Consider the following 21,950-nt stretch of genomic DNA (forward strand, 5'->3'; position numbering starts at 1 on the left):
CCACCTGAATAAAAATGCAAGATACACTGCACAGTTTAATTACTTTATTTTTTTAAAATCCTGTCAGAAATATAGCTGTGCATTAATTACAAAATATATTAAACAATCTATTGATACTTCGAAGGGAACAGGAGTACTTTCATTCTGTTCAAATGCAAACCTTTAACACTGACCCCAGAATAATCTTTTCCATCCATCATCATATAGCTGATAAGAAAGTGTCTCTAAATAAGAACAGAAAGGCCACCCTCATTTTATTTCATTAGCAACTCTTAATCCCTTGACAGCAAACATGACCAGGCATATCATGAGACCAGTTAAAAAACAAGTCTGTATATCTCACATTATCTGAGCTCCCACATATACATTACATACCAACATTTTTAGTAAAATAATTTTCCCTGCCCTGCAGGGGAAGACATTCAAAGGCAAAAAGAAAACACATTTGCAATATATTATAATTGGAAAATATGTGCCATAGCAGCTGTGCAAATACATATACTAAGAGTATCTGACTTTTAACACATTCAAGACAACAGAAATTTGGAAGATAAAAGAAGCTAAGCCACTTACTAAAACATCTTGAGATCTAACAATGCTGCAAAGCATCATGAGTGACAGACCTAGAGAACACCATTCCAGAAGAAATTATACAGGAAACTGATTAAATCTTTGTATTTCTTCATGTTTGTTTTAGAGACAACTATCAAGCCTGCATACCATTCTGCTTCCATTTAAGGAGTTCTAATTATACCTCGATCCACCATGGTATAATGATTTCTCAAAAAAAAAAAAATCTGTAAGAAGGGGCAAGATGCTGTTTCACACAAACCTATTTTCACATAGAAACTGAATTGCTTAGAAAAGTTTGTATTAAGGATAATAGTCGTGAAGACCATACACTGAGATGGTACCAATCCGGACTCATAAGTTCTTCCATTAGCTGAAGGTGAGATTCTTACTTGGAAGAGAAAGCCCTAGGAACTGCAGTTGAAGTGAACAGCAGTTTGGAAGATGGGCAAAGAATGAGGAAACTGGAACAAATATAAGAATAAACACTTCATTGACATTTATGTGACACAAATATTTAAAGTAAATTCATATTTAGCAAGTTAGTTCTCAAAGTTTCTCATGTAAAACTCTGGCATTACAGTAATTTGACATCACTCAGAGTTCTACTTGGTGATATTAAAATACAAAACCAGTAGAATAGCAGCAGTGACTAAAGCATTCATATTACTGTGGTCGATACAGAATTATACATGCACTAGCTTTCTATTCACTATTGGGTTGTGCTATCATACAATACTAACCTGAATCATTTCAACTCCTGAACCTGCCACCAAGCTGAGTTTCTTCCCAAAGCAGAACTGCATCAGATGTAGCAGATAAGGCTCAAAGCAAAAATTCAGCGTGTTGTACTTGAAGGTTCATAATACAAAGCTTCAAAAGTACAGGAAGTATTAATGCACTTAGTGGGTCCTGGTTATAAACAGCACACAGACTGAGGTCGGTTTTGTTAACAACACTAGGGCTGAGAAGGGAACTGTGCCAGGAAGAAGCTCTCAAATTGCAAGCCCTTCTGCTTTTCTCCCCTAACACACACACAAAAAAAAAGGATAATGGCCATCTCTGAGCACCTTGGAAAAAAGATGGATACCAAACAGCCTGAAAATGACCGGAGAACTAGCATACAGCATTAGGAACTGTCATCTGTATGCAGCGCGTCTGGGCACTGTTAGGTGTATGAAAAGATCTTCATTAAGAATGGTTTAACTACTAACGCTGCTCTAATTGGAGACACTCCAAAACAATTCAGCTAACAGGATGAGGCTATTCAGTATTAAAACTACTTAAGAGGTTTAAAAGTTTTAAATCACAGATCCTTTCCTGTTTTCGAGTAATACATGTTCACCTGTCCTGTGAACTCGCAGAACGCACCAAGTCAATCCTGACTGTCACACTTTCCATGAGCCAGGACGTTCAGTAGTGACAGTGCTTGGCTGAACACAATCCCTCTTCAATCAGTAGGCTCTACCTGAAAATTAAATTCTGTTCAGCTGGATACGATCAACAATTGGTAAAGTTGGGTCCTGGAAATGTTATGCTCATGCTGGTAGGCAGAGAATTACCCCACATCAATATCCTACAGTATTGTTTCATTGGACTTTTATATATGGCTTAGTTCTTTCTTTTGTATCAGACTGTGTACTTAAGTTATAGGGTGAACAAAATTTTCTTCTTCCCCCTTTTGAAAGGAGAAGATGCAGAACCTTATCAGCACCATGGTAAATTACTAGCACCAGTGAGCTTACCTACTCAGCTTTGATTGGTCAAAACTAACATTTGTATGGCGTACAAACAAGCAGTATGGGAAACTAATACGTGCAGCACGAGGAAGCTCATGAATCCTTGAAATATTGAATTTAGTGTTTGGTTAAAGAGATGCAAAGGAAGCCAGATTTTTTTTTTCCAGGGAGCAAATGGGATTGCAGTTTTCCTCAAACTAATTAATAGACTTTTCTTCCTTTCTGAAGTGCTGAGGGTGGCCCAGTTCCTATTGTCTAAAGGACAGGAAATGGCCACAACAGCTGGACGTTGATATGGCTGGCTGTCCACTGAGAATTAAGAGGAAATGATGACATACATCACCCAGAACATCACGGCATCACTCAAACAGATGCAGATCAAAAGTTAAACTTGGTATAAATTCAGGTTTCAATGACAGTTAAACAAATTCTGGAAGACGCCAATTAGCTACTATACACCTTTGCTCATATATCCTCCACCCACAGCCTGAAAAACATCCACTGCTATCAGGAGACCCTATCAGCACAAAGGTATCTCAATCTAATGCCATGCTTGTACCTCTCTGCTGACAGTGATCCACATTCTGGGCTTGGCTCACACATTTATAAAGATTGGTCAAAACAGAGAATTCGGGGGGCACTTTCAGACATTTCTTCAGTGAGCTCGACTCATAGTCATTTAACCTTCTTCACAACGCTACCACACACGTTTCAGCAATTCTATTATCAATTTTTTATCAACATGCAACTTCCTGAAGCTATCTTCAGCAAGTTGGAACTTCTCAGCAGAGAAGGGTCAAAGCGTCTCCCTGCAGGTGATGTCAGCAAAGCCATAACCTGACTTTCAAGAGAAGCGTAGCCAATTCAAAATTCTAGGTAAGCCAATAGAGAAACTGTCTGAACTCCAAAACAAAGCTTCCCCACGCTCTATATAAATAATAATAAAAAAAAAAAACAACAGAACAATCTAACCCTCCTCTTTATTAATTAGGCACTTTCCCTGCTACAGTATCTATTCCAAGGCACTGTGGCTCAGAGATTTACCGGTCTTTTCTGATATGACGTACGCTTGGCCAAATAAATACAAATGTCTAGGTACTTCAGTAGGATTTTCTTGTAGGCAGTTAAGTTTTGATTAACCACACTTCATTTAGTTAGCTTGCTACAGAACTCGCTTATTACTTTAATAGAGAACAATTAAGTAGTATTTGAACGCATTACCTCATAGGAAAAAAGAAAGTGTAGCAACAACAGAGTTCAATTCAGGTGAAGATCAACTATGTCGCAGCTATGATCTTTTTTTTACACATTCAGCCTATTGGACAACGGAGCACGTGTGTAATCTGTGGTGGAAGAGCCTGACCAGTGGCTCCGTTCCTCTGGTTAAGACTTACAGGTTACGCAGCACCATCAGTACTGCGAGCTTGAAATCCTTCTCTGCGAAGGCTGTTCAAATCTAGCCGCGTTAGAACTTCACAGCGCACCAGAAGGGTGTCATCTTTTACGAAGGTTCTTTGCTCCAAGTTCTGCAGGTGCATGAAAGTCACGTAACCAAAACCTTTAGGATTGCGGTGAATTGTTGGTCTCTGGAAGGCCAGCAACTCCGGCTTGGCTTCCATTACTTCTTCATGATTCTGCCGTTCAGGGCCTTCTGATTGATCCAAAATAGAAAGTCGTATAGTGCCCTGGAAAGGCCAAGGCAGATGGCTGTCGTATTCTCCTTGCATAGTGTGGACAAACAGAGAGATAAAATTAGCACAGCGCTGAGCATTTGGTAACTGGATATGCAAGCGCAAACACAGCTTGTAGCCAGGTTTTCCAGTATAGAAGCCAGGACTGTGCATCACAACAGGTCTCTCTTCTTTCTGTGCTTTCTGAAGTCCACTGAAGTTTTCAATCTTCCATATATAAATACCATTGCATTGCTGTGCCTCCATTTCAGTGATTTTTCCCTCCAAATTTCGAATAGTGCGTTTGAGTTCTGCCATGTGGACGTTCTGCGTCTCCATTTTAGCAATGAGTTCTCTGATCTGGTGATCTTGTCTCACCAGCCGACCTTCCAACTGCTGAATAGTTTCTTTGAAGTTCTCAACTTCTGGGTTACAATTATATGGGGCATGTGACACATGGGAGAAGAGGGCAGGCTCAAATGGCAGTCCATTGATAAAGGGTACAGGATTTGTAGCAGTAACACTGATATTTTGAAAACTCTGAGCCATCATTCTCATGTGAACTTGAGTGAACTCCTGCATATGTCGTGCCAGTTCATTCCTCTGCATCTAGAATTTAAGAGACGTAGCATTAAAAATATATCACACATCATCTCTAATCACATCCTAAATGTGGCTCTGAAGAAAATCAAACAAGCTGCTTCTGTTACGTGAGAAAAACTGGAATGTAAATCAAAGAAAGGTGATGTGACGAAGGAGCACTACCAACGGAGGGCTTCAAATTTAAGATCACTTATGTCAAATGAAAAAATATGTTCAGATGCCAGTGGGCAAATACTGTTCAACTCAAAATTGACATGGTGTAAAAGTGTTAGTGATAAACAGGTATTTTTCTGTGTGCTAAGTCAGCACTGTATTTCCTTCATTGATTTGTTGAAATGGCTCCACAGTACCAGATAATGATATATGAAAACCAGTGGGGAAAGATGAAAAGATAGATTTTTAGAGTTATTGCACAACTAAAAATGAGAGTATCTAGATTAAATACTTTTTGTACTTAAGCAAATTTAAAACATTCTCAATTTTTCTCTACCAAACTCTAAAAGCCGTAATTGTATTTGGTCACAACTTTGCAAGAAATGTTAGAAGAAGCTACTTTATTGGTATGAAAGCTGAGAATACACCCATGGATTAATAAAAGTATGTCCATCAAGCAAATAATTCACTTTTCTAAATTTGAGAAGGACTTCTGAAAGGCACTGCATCAGCACATATTGCTTTATAATTAAAATACTTCAGAACAAAAAAAAAAACACTCCACAAATCACTGAAGATTTAGACAGGCAGATGAGATGAGAACAGAAAAAGACATTAAAAAAAGAAACATGCAGAATGTCTGCAACTCATGATTATGATAAAAGGCTTACCTTTTCAGGACACCCAAAGGCACTATAAAAACATGGTACTGGGGCAGTAGGACAATCATTATCGTAATGGTTAGGCATCTAAAACAAATCAGATTCGCAATTAATTTTCCCATTAAGAGTATTCTCTTATAACATCCTAAAAGAATAGGGCTGGATGGACTCTGATTATGTACCTGAAGCCAGATCTGTTTATTCCTGTATCAGTTCTCAAAGAAACATGTAAGCCTTAACAAAAATGTTAGCTAATGATACAAGTTCTGTATCCTCCTTGCATGTACTTTAACACTTCATTGCCTTATAGTTTTTACCTTATGCATCAGAAAACATTCAGGTTTTTCCTCACATGAATGTAAGCCTTTTGTTTCTAACCTATACTCAAACTAGATCACAGTCCATTTCTTTCCCTTCTGCAGCACTATTTGCATATACTTATAAACAACTCTGGCACTTTTCATTATCTTCTTCTTCAGAAAGTCCACATTTATTTCAGTTTTTCTTATGGTCCATATCTTCCAGACCCAATTATCTCACTACCCTGAATCCTCCCTATTCATCCACACCCTAAAAGCTGGACAGCTGCAGCTGATACCCTACCTGCCCTAATCAGAGCAAAAGATAATTCCGTGTTTCTCAGGCAAAATACCAGCTTATGTAACCCAAAATGTCTTGTTTAAATATCATGATGCAGTAGAGCACAAGCTTAACACAGGTCATCCATTAATTCTAAATCAATACCTATTTTAGCATTCTCTGTTTCACAGTTTCACGACTCATTATTTGATCTAATGACACATTTTTGCCATTGTCATTACTGAACTCACTCCGGTTTTTCAGAGTACTTCCCTGATTTTTCAAGCTCATTCTTTATTTTAATCTGACTAATTAACATAGTTGCCATTCCACTCAAACAGAGAGGCTGCAAATTAAGTAACATTTATTATTATCCTATCAATGAACCTTTTTGTATTCAGTTGTTATTGAATAGAAGAAACAGCAATGATTATTATGATAGTAATGGACATGCATAATTCTACCCAGCATCTACAGTTCAGTAGTGAATTATTTACAGCTACTTTCCAATAGTGGCTTTCCAGTTAGAAATATTCTCCCTCTTTGCCCAAATTAAAGCTTTATCCTCTAACATCAGCCATAATCACAAGCTGCTATTTGGTATTCTTTAACCTCCATTCAAGATCAGAAACACGCAGCATGGCAACTGTAAAGAAGCAGCATTCCCAAACAATGTGATTTGCACCTAGAAATCCTACGGTGGCTTACCAGACTGCAACTGCAAGCAGATGCAGTGTTTAAATTAATATTACACCTGCAGTGGATGAACTTTTTCAAAGAGAGGCAAGGAGAGATTTATCAACCAGTTTCTTCAAATTTAATTTGAGATTAAAGCAGCAATGTAAATACAAAACATCTGATACAGATTACGCATAGAAAGCTGGTCTCTTACCTGCTGTCTGATGAGCATTGTGTTGCAATATTCACAAAATACATTGGCAAGGGGACAGGTTTGGTCATGAAGCTGTTATCAAACAGAGAAAAAGAGAGGAAAAAGAATTAATAATGTCATTTAAAAGAATGCTAATCACTTCTAATGAGACGTTCTGTTTTTATTTACATTTCAAATTTTGCACTTAAGTGAATTCAACTCTAAAAGTTTAAAAAAAGTATAGGAAGGAGAAAATATTAGAAGTGACCTAGGTCTTGTCTTGTATTTTAGCACGTATTCCCCATAAGATGCACCACCTGACATCCTTTCTGCCAGGAATGAAAGCTGTAAATGTCTGATGTTGCTTTGTATGTTACTTTGCCAGTAGATGCTACCCCTTTCTGGTGGTACAGCCAAAGATCAATGGTTGTTACACAAGTCTTTTTGCACCACAGGGTTTCCAAGAATGGTGTATCTAAGCACAGCCTCTGCCCGGCTTTTGCCTGTCCTAGGCTAATGCCCTGGAGTTTGTAGCTTCTCACCTGTGCAACTAAAAGAGCTCTTCTAGACCATTTTTTTTTTAAATTGATGTCACATTTAAAAGCAAACCTATGCAAGTGGAGGCTGGAAGACTAAGTACCTCTTTATCTTCATAAGCCATAGATGTGGCACAGTTGGGGCAACAGACTTGACGCCGCAGACACTCCTGTGTCATGTGCTCTTTCAGATGGTTCTTCTGAAAGGCTCCTTGGCACTGCGGGCATTCCACGGTGGAGAAATCACAATGCGACTGGTGGTCCTGAACGTGGGCAAAAGAAGGATCTCATACTACAAATAGGTACAAACTGCTCACCCGTTTTTCAGATAAAGCACAGTACAAGAAAAACAAACAGCAATCTTTCCTTCTTTCCCTCCAAGAAAACCCTCAGATGCTTATCCTGACTTTACTGGCAGCGTGGCATTAGTAAGATCACGACTTCCCATATTCAGAGTGAACACGTTCACATATTAAGAGCACTCTCCAATAAAATTCAGCTTTATGGTTTTTTCCTAATAACTGGATATGTTATTTTCCAGAACAATTACTTCAACTCATAAATCTAGCTGCTTTCATGGACTATTAAACTGACCTTAGAGAATTTGTGTGAAGTACAGATAAAGCTGATCAAAAGCTAGATGTGAATGATCCTAAAGAGCTAGCTGCATTAGTACAATTTTCACGCACTATCATGTTCACTTGAGAATCACCTAATTGCAACTAAACACTCATTAAAAACAAACAAACAAACATGCAGCTATAGGGTTGAATGAACAACACACTGAATCAGCATGAAGAGGTATCAGGTATGCTCATCTATATTAAGATGTTTTCATGAACACATAAAAAATTCAAAATAAGGTTCCATATTTTCTGAACTAATTCTCACCTCTAAATGCCTCAGCTCCATCTTCATGCAGCAGCCCTTGTTGGGACACTTAACCGTTAATGAAAGGATTTCCCGTTTAGCGAAGTTGTCAGGAAAAAGTTGATTTTCAAGCAGAATTTCATTGTCTACTGGACATTTGTGACCTGCATCTCTACAATGCCAGAAAAAAAAAAAAAGGAAAAAGAGATTGAGTTTCTTTTGCCTTTACTTTAAAATATTTTTACACAAGCAAGACATAAGTGGGCAAATTAATAACACATTAAATTAGTCCTTGAAAACAATGGCATTTATGTGACAATTACCAGAAGTTATGTAAATCAGAAAAATTAACAGTACACAATTTCACTTGGGGTAGAGCTATTGGGATCGTAGAGCTGTTCTAGCTCAGCAGCTTTTAATTGACCAAATGGCACGATAGATACACTGCACATAAACTTGAGGAGGATGTTGGGAACCTAAGACCTTATGGTCTCGTTTCTGTAAGTACTTCACATAGCTCAAACATGAAAGTATTATTTCAATACTATTTCAAAACAGTTCTTTAAAGGTTCTTAGACGTTCTCTCCCTCCTTCCTCACTTGGGATATTCTATGATTCTATTTTCTTCTCACTTGGAAATATCAGTGATATGGAAAAATACATGGGGTGGAAAAATGTGAGAAAGCACTTGTGGTGCAAAGATCAAGTGTCAGATCATTGTCGTTGCTTGCAAGTGGGAGAGGAAGTAGAACGTAGTGGGCTGTGGAGGACAGGAGGGAATTTGTGCTTTGTTGGAAAAGGAAATAATTGGTCAGCACCTCCTTCATTAGCAATGCTGCTAGAGGAAGCGGGGGTAATGTTTAGACTTTAGAAGGAGACAATGAACTTCCTTTCCGAGGTTTTGCTCGCAAGAGTTAGCTTGCCACAAGTCTGATAGTCATACTTCTAAACAAATGGAAAAAAGAAAATAACCTCGCGTGCCATTTTGTGTCATAGCTCCCTGAGCAGCGTGCTGATCTTTGTCACAACTCGGAAACGTTCCCCCAGGTCGCACATAATCCACAGGCAGCCACTTTTTAACAGGTATAACTTGGTTACAAACACCCTGCTTGATGCAGCATAATGGTAGTTTGGCACGCCTGCTGCTAAGACAGTAGCTTTACTTCTACACATGAAAGATAACCACCTAAAATATTACTTCTACACATGAAAGATAACCACCTAAAATAATAGCCAGCAATATAGTCATTATAATTAATAATACTAGATCTCCAGCTCAAATAACCAGCAGTCTAGGGGTAAAATAAGAACGAATGGCAATTTTCTAGAGACTATAAAAAGGAAAGAGCAAAGACACATTGCAGGATATTAAACAGGTATTAAACAAGTATTGGAATTGTGTTTAAAAGGCTGCTTAGATCCATCCACAGACAAAGAAGTGCCAGATATTTCCTGTCACAGAACTGAGTTTATGCACCTCTGTTGTTTCTTCTTCTAAGGTGCTTTAGAGTGGAGGTTTTCCTGTGCTGGAATTATTTATCACGTTGAGTTGTGCCACCCACAACGGTAACTGTGAAACAGTAATTATCTACCATGAAGTACAATGAATATTCCTATCATTTCTATTTTAAACAGAGTTATGAAAAGTAAAGCCAGGATAATTTAGTTTAAAGAAAAAGACTGCTCCGTGATTTTAACAACTCAGCCAGTTTAGCCTAGAAGCAAAATAGCCGGCATATACTTTTAGTTGGAGCCATGTAGGTTGTTTAATGAACTGCTACACCCGAAGCTTTCCTTGCTGCCCCTTGTCAGCTCACGATTCTGCTTATCAGATAAAAGAGGTTCTGCTGTTTGATCAGCCCTACTACAAGCCCAGAGTTAGCTTCGACCTAAGACAGGAGAAGAAAGACGAGAGTGAAGTTTAATTAGCTATTGCATCTGAACTTAGTTCTTCCAAATTTTCTATTCAACTACTTTGTAGACAGCAATGTTTGTAAACTACTATTTGTAGTTGCTACAGTAGATAAGCTTCTTCACTCCCATGACTCATAGCACTTTGAAGCACTTCAGGCTGCCTTACCTCAAATGATAACAGGACTTGCTGGGAAGCAAACGCTTATTGTGATTGAAACCCATCATGTCCCCTTTTTACATACAAATCTTTCTAGCTGCAGGCACAGCATCGTCAGCATGGGCAACTACAACTGCTGCCTGAGTCGCAAGAAGCAATTACTCAACAGCTATGTGTCCATCCTGTATCACTTAAAGTCCTCAGTCAGTGTTCAATCAGACTAGACAGTGAGAAAATTAGTAAGGAAACAGAAGCACTTTTTTCCTGACCACATAAAGGCTGTGACAATCACTTAATGAAAAAAATAGCACTTAGACAATGTAAAAATCACTTTCAATTCTCATTTTAGTTCTGTACAAACTTCTCAATGACATCCATCAATACTGTACTGTAGACACTACGTACTCCAAATCAATACTGTACTGTGGAGACTGCAGCGATAGCCCAAATCAATAGCTCAGTCCACGTATCCCAATTAAGCGTGCGATTCAGCCCTTCAGTAGGGCCCTGACAATCCAAGTTCTGCTCTGCTTTTACAAGCTCTCACTGCACTCCAAAGACAGATTCCAGTGGGGAATGAGGGAAAATATTTACTACTACTGAAACATTTGAAATATCACAGTGATGATCTATCGTCTCCAAGATCAAAAAAACTTGCCATCTGTGCTCTGTATTCACTTGAATTGTAAGTTTACCTCTGGAGGTTAAGTAAAAAGCAGAAAGTATACAGGAAGGAAAAACTTCTGGTTATGAGAACTGTTTAGAGACCGAAAAGTGTGAGTAGAGCAAATAGTCTCTTAATTTAACAGAGAAGAGAAGAGAAACCATTTCCTATGCCTGAGGTTTAAGAAGGAAGTTTCTCTACCTGCTCTGAGATGTTACGTTGCGAGCACAAGCTTGCTGCAGTTCCTCACTAAGTACCACGGAAAATTCTGACCAACGACCACAACTGTGCAGCTCTTCAGCAGAAGTGTTATAAAACAAGATCACCATGCAGGATCTAGGAGGCCGGATGCAAGACATCCACTTTTGGTCATTTTAAGTTTAGTTAGCATAGGAATATGACTGTCTTTGAAATGCCTAGTGAATAGAAATTGCTAATGCTCACAATACTTCAGCACTGACTAATTTACCTTCAGGATTTGCAGGTATCATCCTCCCATGAGAAGGTTTAAAGATTTCTTACCTCTTCTTTCTTCCAGATATTCCCAAATTAAAAAAGAGTATAACAACCACTATTGCCAAAAAAGCATAGCAAGCTCAGAGAGAGTAAGGAATTCCAAAATGTAACAGTTTGGGTAAGTACAAAAGTCTAATTTGATACTTACAAGGACACATGAATTTATGTATAATAATCTATTGAAATAATTTAGGTTGGAATCTGCAAAGTGAAGGCCAGAAAGTGAAGCCAAGTGCTTGTGCCTGGGAAGTTGGATACACACAATCAAAGCCGACAAGTTTACTTTCATTTTTGCTTTCTTCCATGCTTCTGGCTGAGGCGACTGCCACTGAACGATGCAGTTGGGTAAGATCTGACTTACCCTTTATTTTTTTAAAGGATGTAGTGAATGAGGCAAGACACTGTGGGACTGGGGTGATCTCATGGCATGATTACTAGAGAGCAGAGTATCTCTTAGCTTCCTCAGCAGAACACACAGGAGAGTTGCTTTTCATGGATGAACGATTTTGGTATTCTGCATTTTCTGGATAACGAACTTGCATCCTGTTCTCAGAAATGCTGATGAAACTAAATGTTAAAAAGAACTGTGCTGCAGACACAAAGTTTTGTGCTCCCTAGAGGAAAATAACTTGAACTTTTGCAAGTAGGGAATAACAGTAATAAGCAGGGAATGCAAAATTAAGTTCATCCTCTTGTACTGAGCTCCGACACTTTCGTCCTTGATGTAAAAGGGATGTCATGAAGAAATACACTAGCATCAGACACCACAGTGCAGAAACTACAGAGAAGCCCACAAAACCCACAAACCCTCTTGTATTCAGAGAATACCGCCGTGGGCATACCATCTATCTGGTGAGCTACAAATGATGAACTATGGATAAAAAGAAATGGAACAGAACTATGAATAAATGGTATGGAAAACCAATCAAGAAAGCACTGCTCATTTTGCATGCTAAAAATAGGTGCCTGTGGGAAAGAAAAAAAAACATTTTGAGGTAATGCTGAAGATGGTTTAATGATCTTATACACAAAGGTGTGCAAAGTAAGGTGGGAAATTAACCAACTCCACAGATGGGTCACACAGCGTTAAACAGATTCCTCCCAAACTCTGACATTTGAGCTAAGGGAGCGATTTACAAGAAAACAATCTGGCTAATGCCGAGAAGAAAAACCAGCATACTATCTAGCTTTCTATCAATGTGTTCCAGTACTCACTGCCATGTGTGGGACAGTGACAACTGTACTGCAGGTCTGAGGGAAGTACGCTGTGCAGGTCTGTGTGCATTCTGATTTTGTGTCCTCTTTCAACCGTTCAGTTTTCTGAGTTCAGCTTATTCTTGCCTTCACATCTCATTCCTACCCTCCCCATATGCCAGTTCCTCTTTCAACTCTTTGTCCCAGACTGTTCCCTCCTTACAATCTCCAGACCAACAAAGCAGCAGATTGCAAGTGGCGAACTGAAAGCATGAATTGCCCATCTGTGCCAAGAAATGAAATTGTTGGCAGTTGCCTGTAGTTATCAACAGAAACAATCAGAGGGGAAGGATGGGTATTTTAATCCCGGGCTGAAGATGGGATTTATTTGGAGGATTTGGCTACCAAGTTATTATAATTTTTAACATTTATTGAATCAAGTGAATTTCTTCTCAAAAACACTTTCCCCAAGTTCTCCCTTACCTTATTGATTTGACAATGCAGCCTTTGCAGAAACGGTGCCCACACGGTGTCTGCACTGCTTCCCGAAGGGCCATCAGACAGATCGGACACTCATATTTACTTTCCAAGGGCGGATCAAACTCCACGTCATATCCTTGTGTTTCCTCTGTAAATGAACTCGGAGGGTTTCCAGTCCCGCTGCTGACGCTCACACTGTCTTCTTTCGCTCCTACGCTGCAGGCGCTGGCCATGGCTGCACAGCAGCCACTTTCCAGGTCTCGGGCTCCACAACTGTTATTGCTCTGTAGCAAGCTCATAGTAGCTGATCAAGGACCACACGGAAACGCTCTGCAGGACGACAGAAAGATGTGTTAATTTAAAATATTCCAAGACCGCGAACAGAGCTTATTTCTGGCCACAAGCACTGGAACAGCACTGCACACGCGGTTCTGCTCACAATCACCAGTTTTGAATTGTCCCAGTTTCTCTGCTGTATATCTTTTTTACTTATCTTGTGATATAAGGAAAGAGCACCGCATCCTGTCAGCCTGGGTCAAAAACACAAACACCTTTCTGTAATCTCTTTCATCTACCCAATTTCTGTAAACGGAGGAATATTCTCTCTCCTTGCTGCGCTTACTAAAAATGCCTCTACCCCTTCAGCCTTATTTACTTCTAAAGCATTCCTGGTTTCATTGAAAAGTGCTGGAAAAATACAAGTTTTATGCAACAGCAGTAGCTCAACTCTGTGTTTTCCTTGCAATGACCAAACGTTGTATTTTCTGTATACAGAGATGTGCAGTATAGGTTCCCAATCAGTCGAGGTGCATATCCACAAATAAAATGTAAGCCTGGGTACCCAAACCTAGCAGGTGACACGCTGCAAAAGAAATTCAGATACGCAGCACTGTTAGTAACATTTTAAAACCATCAACAGGACTTCAAATCGAGTAGGAAGCTGCACATGAGATAAGGCTAATACTTCTGCGGCTCAAAAAGTTATCTACAAACGAGCAGTACTCAACAGGTTCCTTGCTTTCCTCTGGTGTAGCTGGGAGGAAGGACAAGTGACATGACTGTAAGAAGGGAAGATAAAAATCACACTTCCCTGAAGCAGAGTGAATGGCAGAGTAAGACCTGTTTTTACAATACAGCTCAAAAAGCTGGTTGAATTCATGGGTATGAAATTAAAAAATGCTGTTAATTAAAAAATGAAAAAAATTAAAAAAGCCTGTTAGTATTTCTACACTGAATGAAGGAACTTTAAAGAAATACCAATTGCAAAACTCCAAGAAACTTTCCTCTATCCCAGTTGTTTAATTGTTGCAAACATTACCCTAGAACCCTATTGTGGTTAATTGTCTTTAATTAACAGCACCAAGTTGTCAATTAAGTTATTTGGAGGTGTAAGGCAGTATGAGCAGGCTGTGGGCTGCAGGGCCAGTCACGCAAAGCCAGGTGCCCACTAATAGCAGTGCAGACAAAGGTCTTTGGAGATGTTCACCTACTGCACTCATTGTGCCTTTTAAAGCCTATTGGAGGTAGAAACCTAAGGATGAGTTGAGAGCTGGGCTGTAGGGACCATTGATCTGCATCGAGGTGGTGAGGATGCAGACTGAGTAGGGTCTGAAGTACCTGAAAAGTAGCGTTCCTGCCATTTCCAAAGCACCGTCTGACAGCCTGGAGTTGTACATCACCAGGCAGCAATGCCTGCTGCACGCAGAAATCATTCCATCGCACGGCCGTCTGGAACTGCACCCAAGGGATGAAGCTTACTTCTTCTCCAGCTCTCTGTCCCCACGTATTTGTTATACCTCTACGTCATCTACCTCAACAAGCTTTACAGTCAAGGCTCCTGTATACAGCAAATACAAACCAAACCATCAAACAACTTTCCAGCAGTTGCTTGAGGCACAGTGCCGGAATTACGAGTTTAATCCCATGGAACTGAACACAAGTACCCAGAACAGAAAGACAAGAATCAGTGCTTAGAAAGATGCCCTGTGAAAGAAAGTTTTTTTAGGCTGTCACCAACAGGTCTCTTTTATTTAAGAGCTGCTGCGGAGGATAATTAGTCCAGAGGCCACAATTCATGAAAAAAATCACAGGGACTAAGTTGGGCCAACAGAGGGTGAATGTGGGTATGCAGGATATTGCACAGAGCAATGCTGCACTGGAGCCCACAGGCCAGGCTCGGTCTGAAGACCTCGCATTCTTCTGTACCACAAGGGTATATTTAGTGAGGCTAAGAAAGGGAAGAGGAACACGCATCCCTTTAGCCGTGTCACAAAGGAATTCAGGAAGTCGCAAGGAGGAAAATATCACAGCTTTACTTAAATTCAGCTGTCATATTCATTGCAAAGCGGGCTGCTCTTCCCTTGGGCTGTTTCTAGAAATAAAACCTACAATTTGAAATACTGTCCTTGTAAGGAAGAAAACAGGACCTGACTCTTGATAGTTGAACGCTTTGTAGATTTAAGTGCTGTCCTCTTTGCCCATTTAAACTGTTTCTACAGACAGAGCAGATGTAGATTCAGTCTATGGAAACAAAAATCCTGTACCAGAGTCATTTTAACGAATGAGTCAGTGCAACCAGTCAACATCCCAGTCTTGCACAGAAATCCCCCTATTCAGTGATTCTCTCCACTCCTACATGGAGCTTTTTGTCCGCATTATGACCAAAGGGCTCGCAAAAAAGAAGTGCAAGTATCATTATCTCTTTATGGCCGAATTTCCCTATCTGTACAGAGGTAAAAATTAAAAAAGGTGATTAAGAGCCAAATCTTGAATCTTGTTCATGTTTTACATAAGGTGTGTAATAGGATTCCTCCTGCTACTCAGCTCCACTTCATTTTATCTCTAGGGAAACTTCTTCCTCCATACGCATTTATAGGCATGGGACAAGGCACAGGTTTCCAAATCAAAATCCACACACACTGCTGCTACTCAGACTAGTAACCAAAGCCCAATTACTTCATCACAGTTTAAAGCAATTCCTTCACAAGTTGTAAATGCTGTAATGGGAATTTTCTGTTCCATTTTGCCCTCCAGGAGCAGAAGATAGACTCAATCTTCTTGAACAAAGCAGTGTGAGGGCAAAACCAATTAGAGAAGAATAAAATGTTAATGTTGATGGCAGGTCTTTCCCCTGACCAAGATGTAGAAGACAATTTGTAAGCATACTGTGGCAGTTATGCAAGTTTCTTCCCTGGGGAATTTAAAAAAAATTTCAGGTTAGAAAAGGATGGCCTTTAAAACCCAGTGTACATCCCAAAATTTACATCAAATTGCTTTCGTTTTAATTATGCAATAGACTACCAGTGAAGTAAAACCTACCAAAACATCCCCCCGAAACCACACCAGCTTCTTGTACCATAAACAGTAGTTATTCTTTTTCCTCTGTGCTGAATCTTGAGTCAAATACAGGTGTAACTACATGTACATATTAATTTGAACACCCTGCCCACACCAGAGCCTTTAGAATTCATCCAGCTTTTTGACATAGGCAGTGTAACACAATAAACACACTCTGGTAGCGTGTTCTGTGACTTCTGTTTGGACAACACCAACCTAGCAGCCCTCACCTCGAGGAGCAACTGAAATTAAAAGGGAGCACTGCGTGGCAATTCTAACTCTTGCTAGGATGAAGCTTCTCTGGCAGAGGAAACCTGAACACAATGTTTGATAACGCACCTGAAGCGCCGCTCCCTAGAGCTAGGAAGCCCCACCACACTTGCTGAGCAGTCGGGCAGTGGTTTTGGCTTGTACGTCTGGGGTACCCAAAGTCCTTGGTCCACCAAAGGCCAGTTTTTGTTTTTGTTTGTCTCTCCAACGCAACAGCTTTACATCGTTTGGCCACAGAAAAGAAGGTGCTTTCCAGGCTAACTGGTAATGGTCAGAATGTTTGATCATGATTTATACTGCAGAAACCTGCAATGATCCATCTCTAAAGATCAAACCTGCATGTCCCCAAAGCAGAGCAGACACAGGAGTCCCAACCCCTCTTTCCCAAATTTCAGACTAAACCATAGCGAAACCTGTCTTCAGTAGGTACTCTGCGCCGTGTTGCTTTTTACACTGCTGCATTACAAAATAATAAGGTTAATCTGTGATAGCACGGTCAGGCCAGAACAGTGAGCTCCTGCGCGCATAATGTACCTTACAATTCACAATTAAATTAAAAACCTTCTACGCTTTAAATTACCGTGTCCAATAAAGCTCTGCAGGCTGACTCGTGAAGCCCCAAAGTAAAATGGAATTTAGCTCGGATTTTTAGAGATGTTCAAGCTCCACCTAAGAGCCACAGGATGAATTTATAAACTTTTCTAAATCAAAAGCCATTAGTGGTACAGAAGGTATCTTCCAATTGCCTGGACAATTACACAACAATTTGAGTAACAGGGAGGGGATAAGACTAGGCATTGTACCCTATTTACACTGAAACAGGAAATCATATCTTTGCGCATTTGACAAACATGAAGGAACACTGTACAGGGAGTGTAGCAGCTGTCACAAAGCAGAAAAATTTAAATATTCATCTGTAAATATTGAATAGAATTAATTTCTACATGATCTTTGCTAGAAAATTCATACTGAGTAGCCACATAAAGAAGGAAATCAATACAGAGAACTATCCCACATCCCTTTCCGTACTTGAAGTCCATAAACCTAACCAAACTGCTTTCGGCCTGGCCGACACACAGCCAGCAGAGGGCAATGCCTGCAGGCAACACTCTGCTTTTTCTCCTGCTGCCTCATTAAGAACAGTTCAGAATGCAGATTCGTGAGACTGACAGACCAGTGGAGTGACTTTGGGTGATTTGCTTATGAAGCAATACTTGCAATGCTGATTCTCAGGCGTATCAATCAATGGTCTCCTGACAAGTGATAAGCACTGCGCTCGGCAGCACTCGTATTATCAGGTTTACAATTATCATCACCATGGCCCCATCCTGGCAAAAACATAAAATGATGAAAGTTCATTTGAATTAATACCTATAAAGCACTTTCATTTCAAAGCAACCAAATAGCTGGACAAGAAAAAGCAGCAGCAGATTCAGGCAGGACTCATAGCTGCGAAAAGCAGCTTCTGTTTCTTGTAAAAACCTGCAAGCACGTTACAAGCATTTTGTTATCAACCTTTTTTTCCCCCCACTCTAATATCCATACCTAGTAAGGCTTCCAAGTCCCTTGGAGAACCCATATGCTTACTATTCCTCCATGTGAAACTAAACATTAAATAAAAACTTCTGTTTGAGGTGCATACAGCCTACCAACAACAGGGGAAGTTCATCAGGCACTGTCACTGCTCCAGTCACTGGCACGGAGTGACCTTTGGGGGCTTTCTGAACCTTTGTATGTGGTTTCTCTTAGCTTGGAGAGAATGCTGTCAGACCTTAGTCACGTGTATCACTGACATTAGGAGACTAGAGGGAGGCATACTCCAAGTTACAACTGCATTTTATCCTACTTAACTATGTCAAAACAAATTTAATTTTATTGAGCACTGGAAGTGCCACACGCTGTGTTTAACACCAAAATATTCCATGGGTCTTTCCCTAATTAAAAAGCAAAACAAAACCCCAAGCCCTTCTTCAGCTGACTAAATTCTAGAGATATTTCACTGAGAATCGTCCAGATTAGCAAAAACAAGGCAAGCATTATTAGTGAGGAAAACAGCACTATTCCAACTCTTTACTTTGGCAGAGACTCTCTGCCCTCTTTGGCCTCTGCCGTCCTGCTGCACATAGTGACATGTGTCGTGCCTTTCTGTATTCCTCCACAGATCTGCTGAGAAGTTCAGATGCTGTCAGAATGCAGACAAGGTGAACATTAGGACAGAAAGTACTTCAAAAAGAGGTAGGGAAAAAAGAGCTACGAGCAAATGTCATTTCTGCAAGGCACGGGCTCCAGAGTGGATTTAATTATCATCTACCTCAACCAGCAGTCAGCCTGTACGTGGCATTAGTAAAATTATTTGAGGCACTGGGAAAGTAAACAGCGAGCTAGGCACACATCCTGAAACAGCTCAAGCGTTTCCCCTTTTCACTGCCTTACGTTTACTTTTATTTTCTTTTTGATGTGCTTTATACTCAGGAGCTTGTATCCCTAGCTGTAACACTGCGGATCTAAAGCCTGTTTATATTCGCTTAGCTAATGCCTGCTCCTCGGATACAGAAGCTGTGCTTCTTGATGTGCTAGCAAGTTCAACAGGTGAAGGAAAAGCGTGTTTTTTCGGCCATTTTTTCACTCTGAAGTTCTGGCAGCAGGCATCTGCTGTGCGTATGTCCTTTTTAAGCACACTACGAGCTCATTTAAGCAGAGAGCAGGGCTGCAAGGCTGCAGCGCTGCACACCCCAGCCCTGTCCGTGCCTCGGCCTCTCCCTCACCCCTTCCCATGCCGAGCAGGGTCCCAGCGGCTCCTCAGGAGCACAGCGCTGCGGAGCAGCTCCCGGCCCCGCATGGAGCCCGGGCCGAGCCCCGCTCCGTGTGGGCGCCGCTCAGGCCGCGCCCCAGCCCCGGCCGCCGCCCGCTCCCCGCCGGCCCCGGGCCCCGAGCCCCGCTCCCTCCGCCCGGGCAGCGCCGAGCCCCCGTCCCCGTCCCCCCCGTCCCCTGTCCCCCCGTCCCCGGTCCCCGTCCCCCTCTCACCGCCGGCCGCTCCCCGCCGGCGCCGCTTCCGCCTTCTCCTCGGCAGGCAGCGGGGCGGCGGCCGCACGGCCCCACACAGGGCCCGGCCCAGCGGCAGCGCCGCCTGCCGGAGCGGGGCCCCGGAGGGAGGCTCCGGGGAAGTGAAGAAGCGGGCGGGCTTCGGCTCCTTCCCAGCGAGGGGGAATTTCGCTGCTTGCCGCGGTGGCTTTCGTGGGCCAGCACCCCCGGCTAGCACGGATTCCAACCCAAGAGGTGCTCCTGTTCCCTAGGTCTGGGGAGCAGGCACTGGGGGCACGGCTCTGCGGTGATGTGAGGGGTCCCTGACAGGGCTGTGGGATCCTGCCTTCACCAACACTGCCCGTCTGCCCCAAATGCTGAGCTGCAGGGTGCTGCCGCTGGACAAAAGGCTTAGGGCAGCCCCTGAGACACCCCTCTGGGCACTGCTTTTGTCCTCAGGATTACTGAGGACATCTGCCAGGATCCATGAGGGAGCGAACAGTTAAGAGAGGCAGAAATTATACAGCCAGGGACTCCAAAATGTGACAAGAAACAAATAGTTATTTTGAATGTAATATCACAATATTTATGGGCCCTTTGCTGGGCAACTGGCTGAATTTCAGAGCCATCTTTTTTCACTGCTGAATGGACAAACTATTATGTTATTTTCATCATCTGTAAAATTAAGAAATGTATCATTCCACAGCTTTGTAAAACAGATACCCATAGACAGACAGTTTTCTATGGCCCAAATCTACAGTTTTTAGTAATCTGTTAGGCAGCCAGAGCACTGATGCTCGGTTTATTTGGAAGGAATCTAAGGAACGGATCTGGAGTTCCTATTCCAAATGTAAATGAAATGCCTTTTTTCAGTGCAGTTGCCCAATCTGTATATGGTTTATGGCAAGCTTAGGCCCACAGTCACGTATCAATGCCCATATTGCAACACGAAGCAGTGCAGAAATCCTGTTCTCCACGCGGTGGTGCCAGTTGCACAGGGAAAATATTTTCCAGCAGTGGATCTGTGCATTTGAGCTGTTGAGCAATTATGCTCATACAGACATAAAACACACCTAAAGCTGTAGCAATTTGAGATCAATTAAAGCCTTGTTTACCTGCAGTATCCCTACAAGACAATATTTTTTCAACACGATTTCCTGGGTACACTGGAAGTAAAGTGCTTGACTACGCTCACGTGTGCTCACCTGGCTGATTTGATGGTCTGGGGCTGTTCGCACCAGACCTCGGGCTCACAGGGAATGGGGCCAGTAGCCAGCTACCAAGGTGAAGTTTTGAATAAGCACCCCAGAGGGACAGATTTGCTAAACTACTTCTCAAAGAGCCCCATATCCCTCAGCGCTAACAATGCATATTGTCAGTGAGCAGCATCTGCTGTTTGAAGATAAGGGAGGAAACCAGCATGTGTCTGCAGTGAGTGATGTTGATTGATATCTGGCGCCGCAGCCTGACCTGATATCTTTTTGAAAAGGTCTCTCCAAATGCCAGGGAGTGGTAGTGAAAACAAGCAGGTTGTTAAGAAGTCCTGGCAAAACAGGGGGAGCAGAATCGCTGGGCTCAGGACCGAGCAGCACAATCTTCTGCATGGTCAAGAAACACCTCAGTCAGGACATCCTTGTCCTATCCTGCCTTGGTCTGGGAGCAACCTCTGGGACTTCTGTTCCACCTTGCCCTGACACATTCAGTTGTTCCTACTGCCACCTTGGGACCTTGTGTGAGTCAGAATCTGAGCAAGGTTATCAGGGTTTGGCCCCAGACTTTGTTTTCTTTGCCCTTACATCACTTGTTTCGGCATGAATCATTGCACTTGGCTACTGGAGGTGTTGGCCTCTCATGTGGCACAGTACAAGTGACTGACTCGGGTCTAACTACACTTCTCTAAGAATTGTCATCTTGTAAGTCTTACAACCATCCTACAACCAGGAGCAACTGATGTTCTACAAGATCAAAGGTGATAATAGGGCGGGAATCCTCCCACCTTTTTTACCTGTAGCAAGTGTTGCTGTTGCAAGCTCCTACTTCCGGAGCGTGAGTTGGAAGGGCTTGGTGGATCATTAAAATCTGTTGCACAACGTTATGCGTGGAGCCCGAAATCTTTCAGGGTGTTGCTGTGTGGCAGAATGGTTT

General features: G+C 41.7%; 1 protein-coding gene across 3 annotated transcripts; it reads right to left on the reverse strand.

The window, feature by feature from the left end:
• Positions 1–29: 29 nt before the first annotated feature.
• Positions 30–19,951, reverse strand: TRAF6 (TNF receptor associated factor 6). 3 transcript variants are annotated; one of them, XM_027457472.3, is made up of 7 exons: positions 19,809–19,951; positions 13,182–13,508; positions 8,275–8,425; positions 7,488–7,646; positions 6,869–6,940; positions 5,407–5,484; positions 30–4,588 (listed from the first exon to the last, which is right to left on the reverse strand). In XM_027457472.3, the coding sequence occupies exons 2-7, from the start codon at positions 13,475–13,477 to the stop codon at positions 3,707–3,709; spliced, it is 1,638 nt and encodes a 545-aa protein (XP_027313273.1). In that variant the 5' UTR covers positions 13,478–13,508; positions 19,809–19,951; the 3' UTR covers positions 30–3,706.
• Positions 19,952–21,950: the final 1,999 nt, after the last annotated feature.

Source organism: Anas platyrhynchos, chromosome 5 (assembly GCF_047663525.1).
Source record: "Anas platyrhynchos isolate ZD024472 breed Pekin duck chromosome 5, IASCAAS_PekinDuck_T2T, whole genome shotgun sequence".
Taxonomy (NCBI): domain Eukaryota; kingdom Metazoa; phylum Chordata; class Aves; order Anseriformes; family Anatidae; genus Anas; species Anas platyrhynchos.

Bases quoted from the DNA above. Each gene is read 5' to 3' on its own strand.
- TRAF6 (XM_027457472.3), bottom strand. From the start codon at position 13,477: ATGAGCTTGCTACAGAGCAATAACAGTTGTGGAGCCCGAGACCTGGAA. The intron at 6,941-7,487 runs GTACTTAGTCTT...GTTTGATAACAG, and splicing joins TGGCTTATGAAGATAAAGAG to CTTCATGACCAAACCTGTCC. The intron at 5,485-6,868 runs GTAAGAGACCAG...GATTTGTTTTAG, and splicing joins CAATGCTCATCAGACAGCAG to ATGCCTAACCATTACGATAA.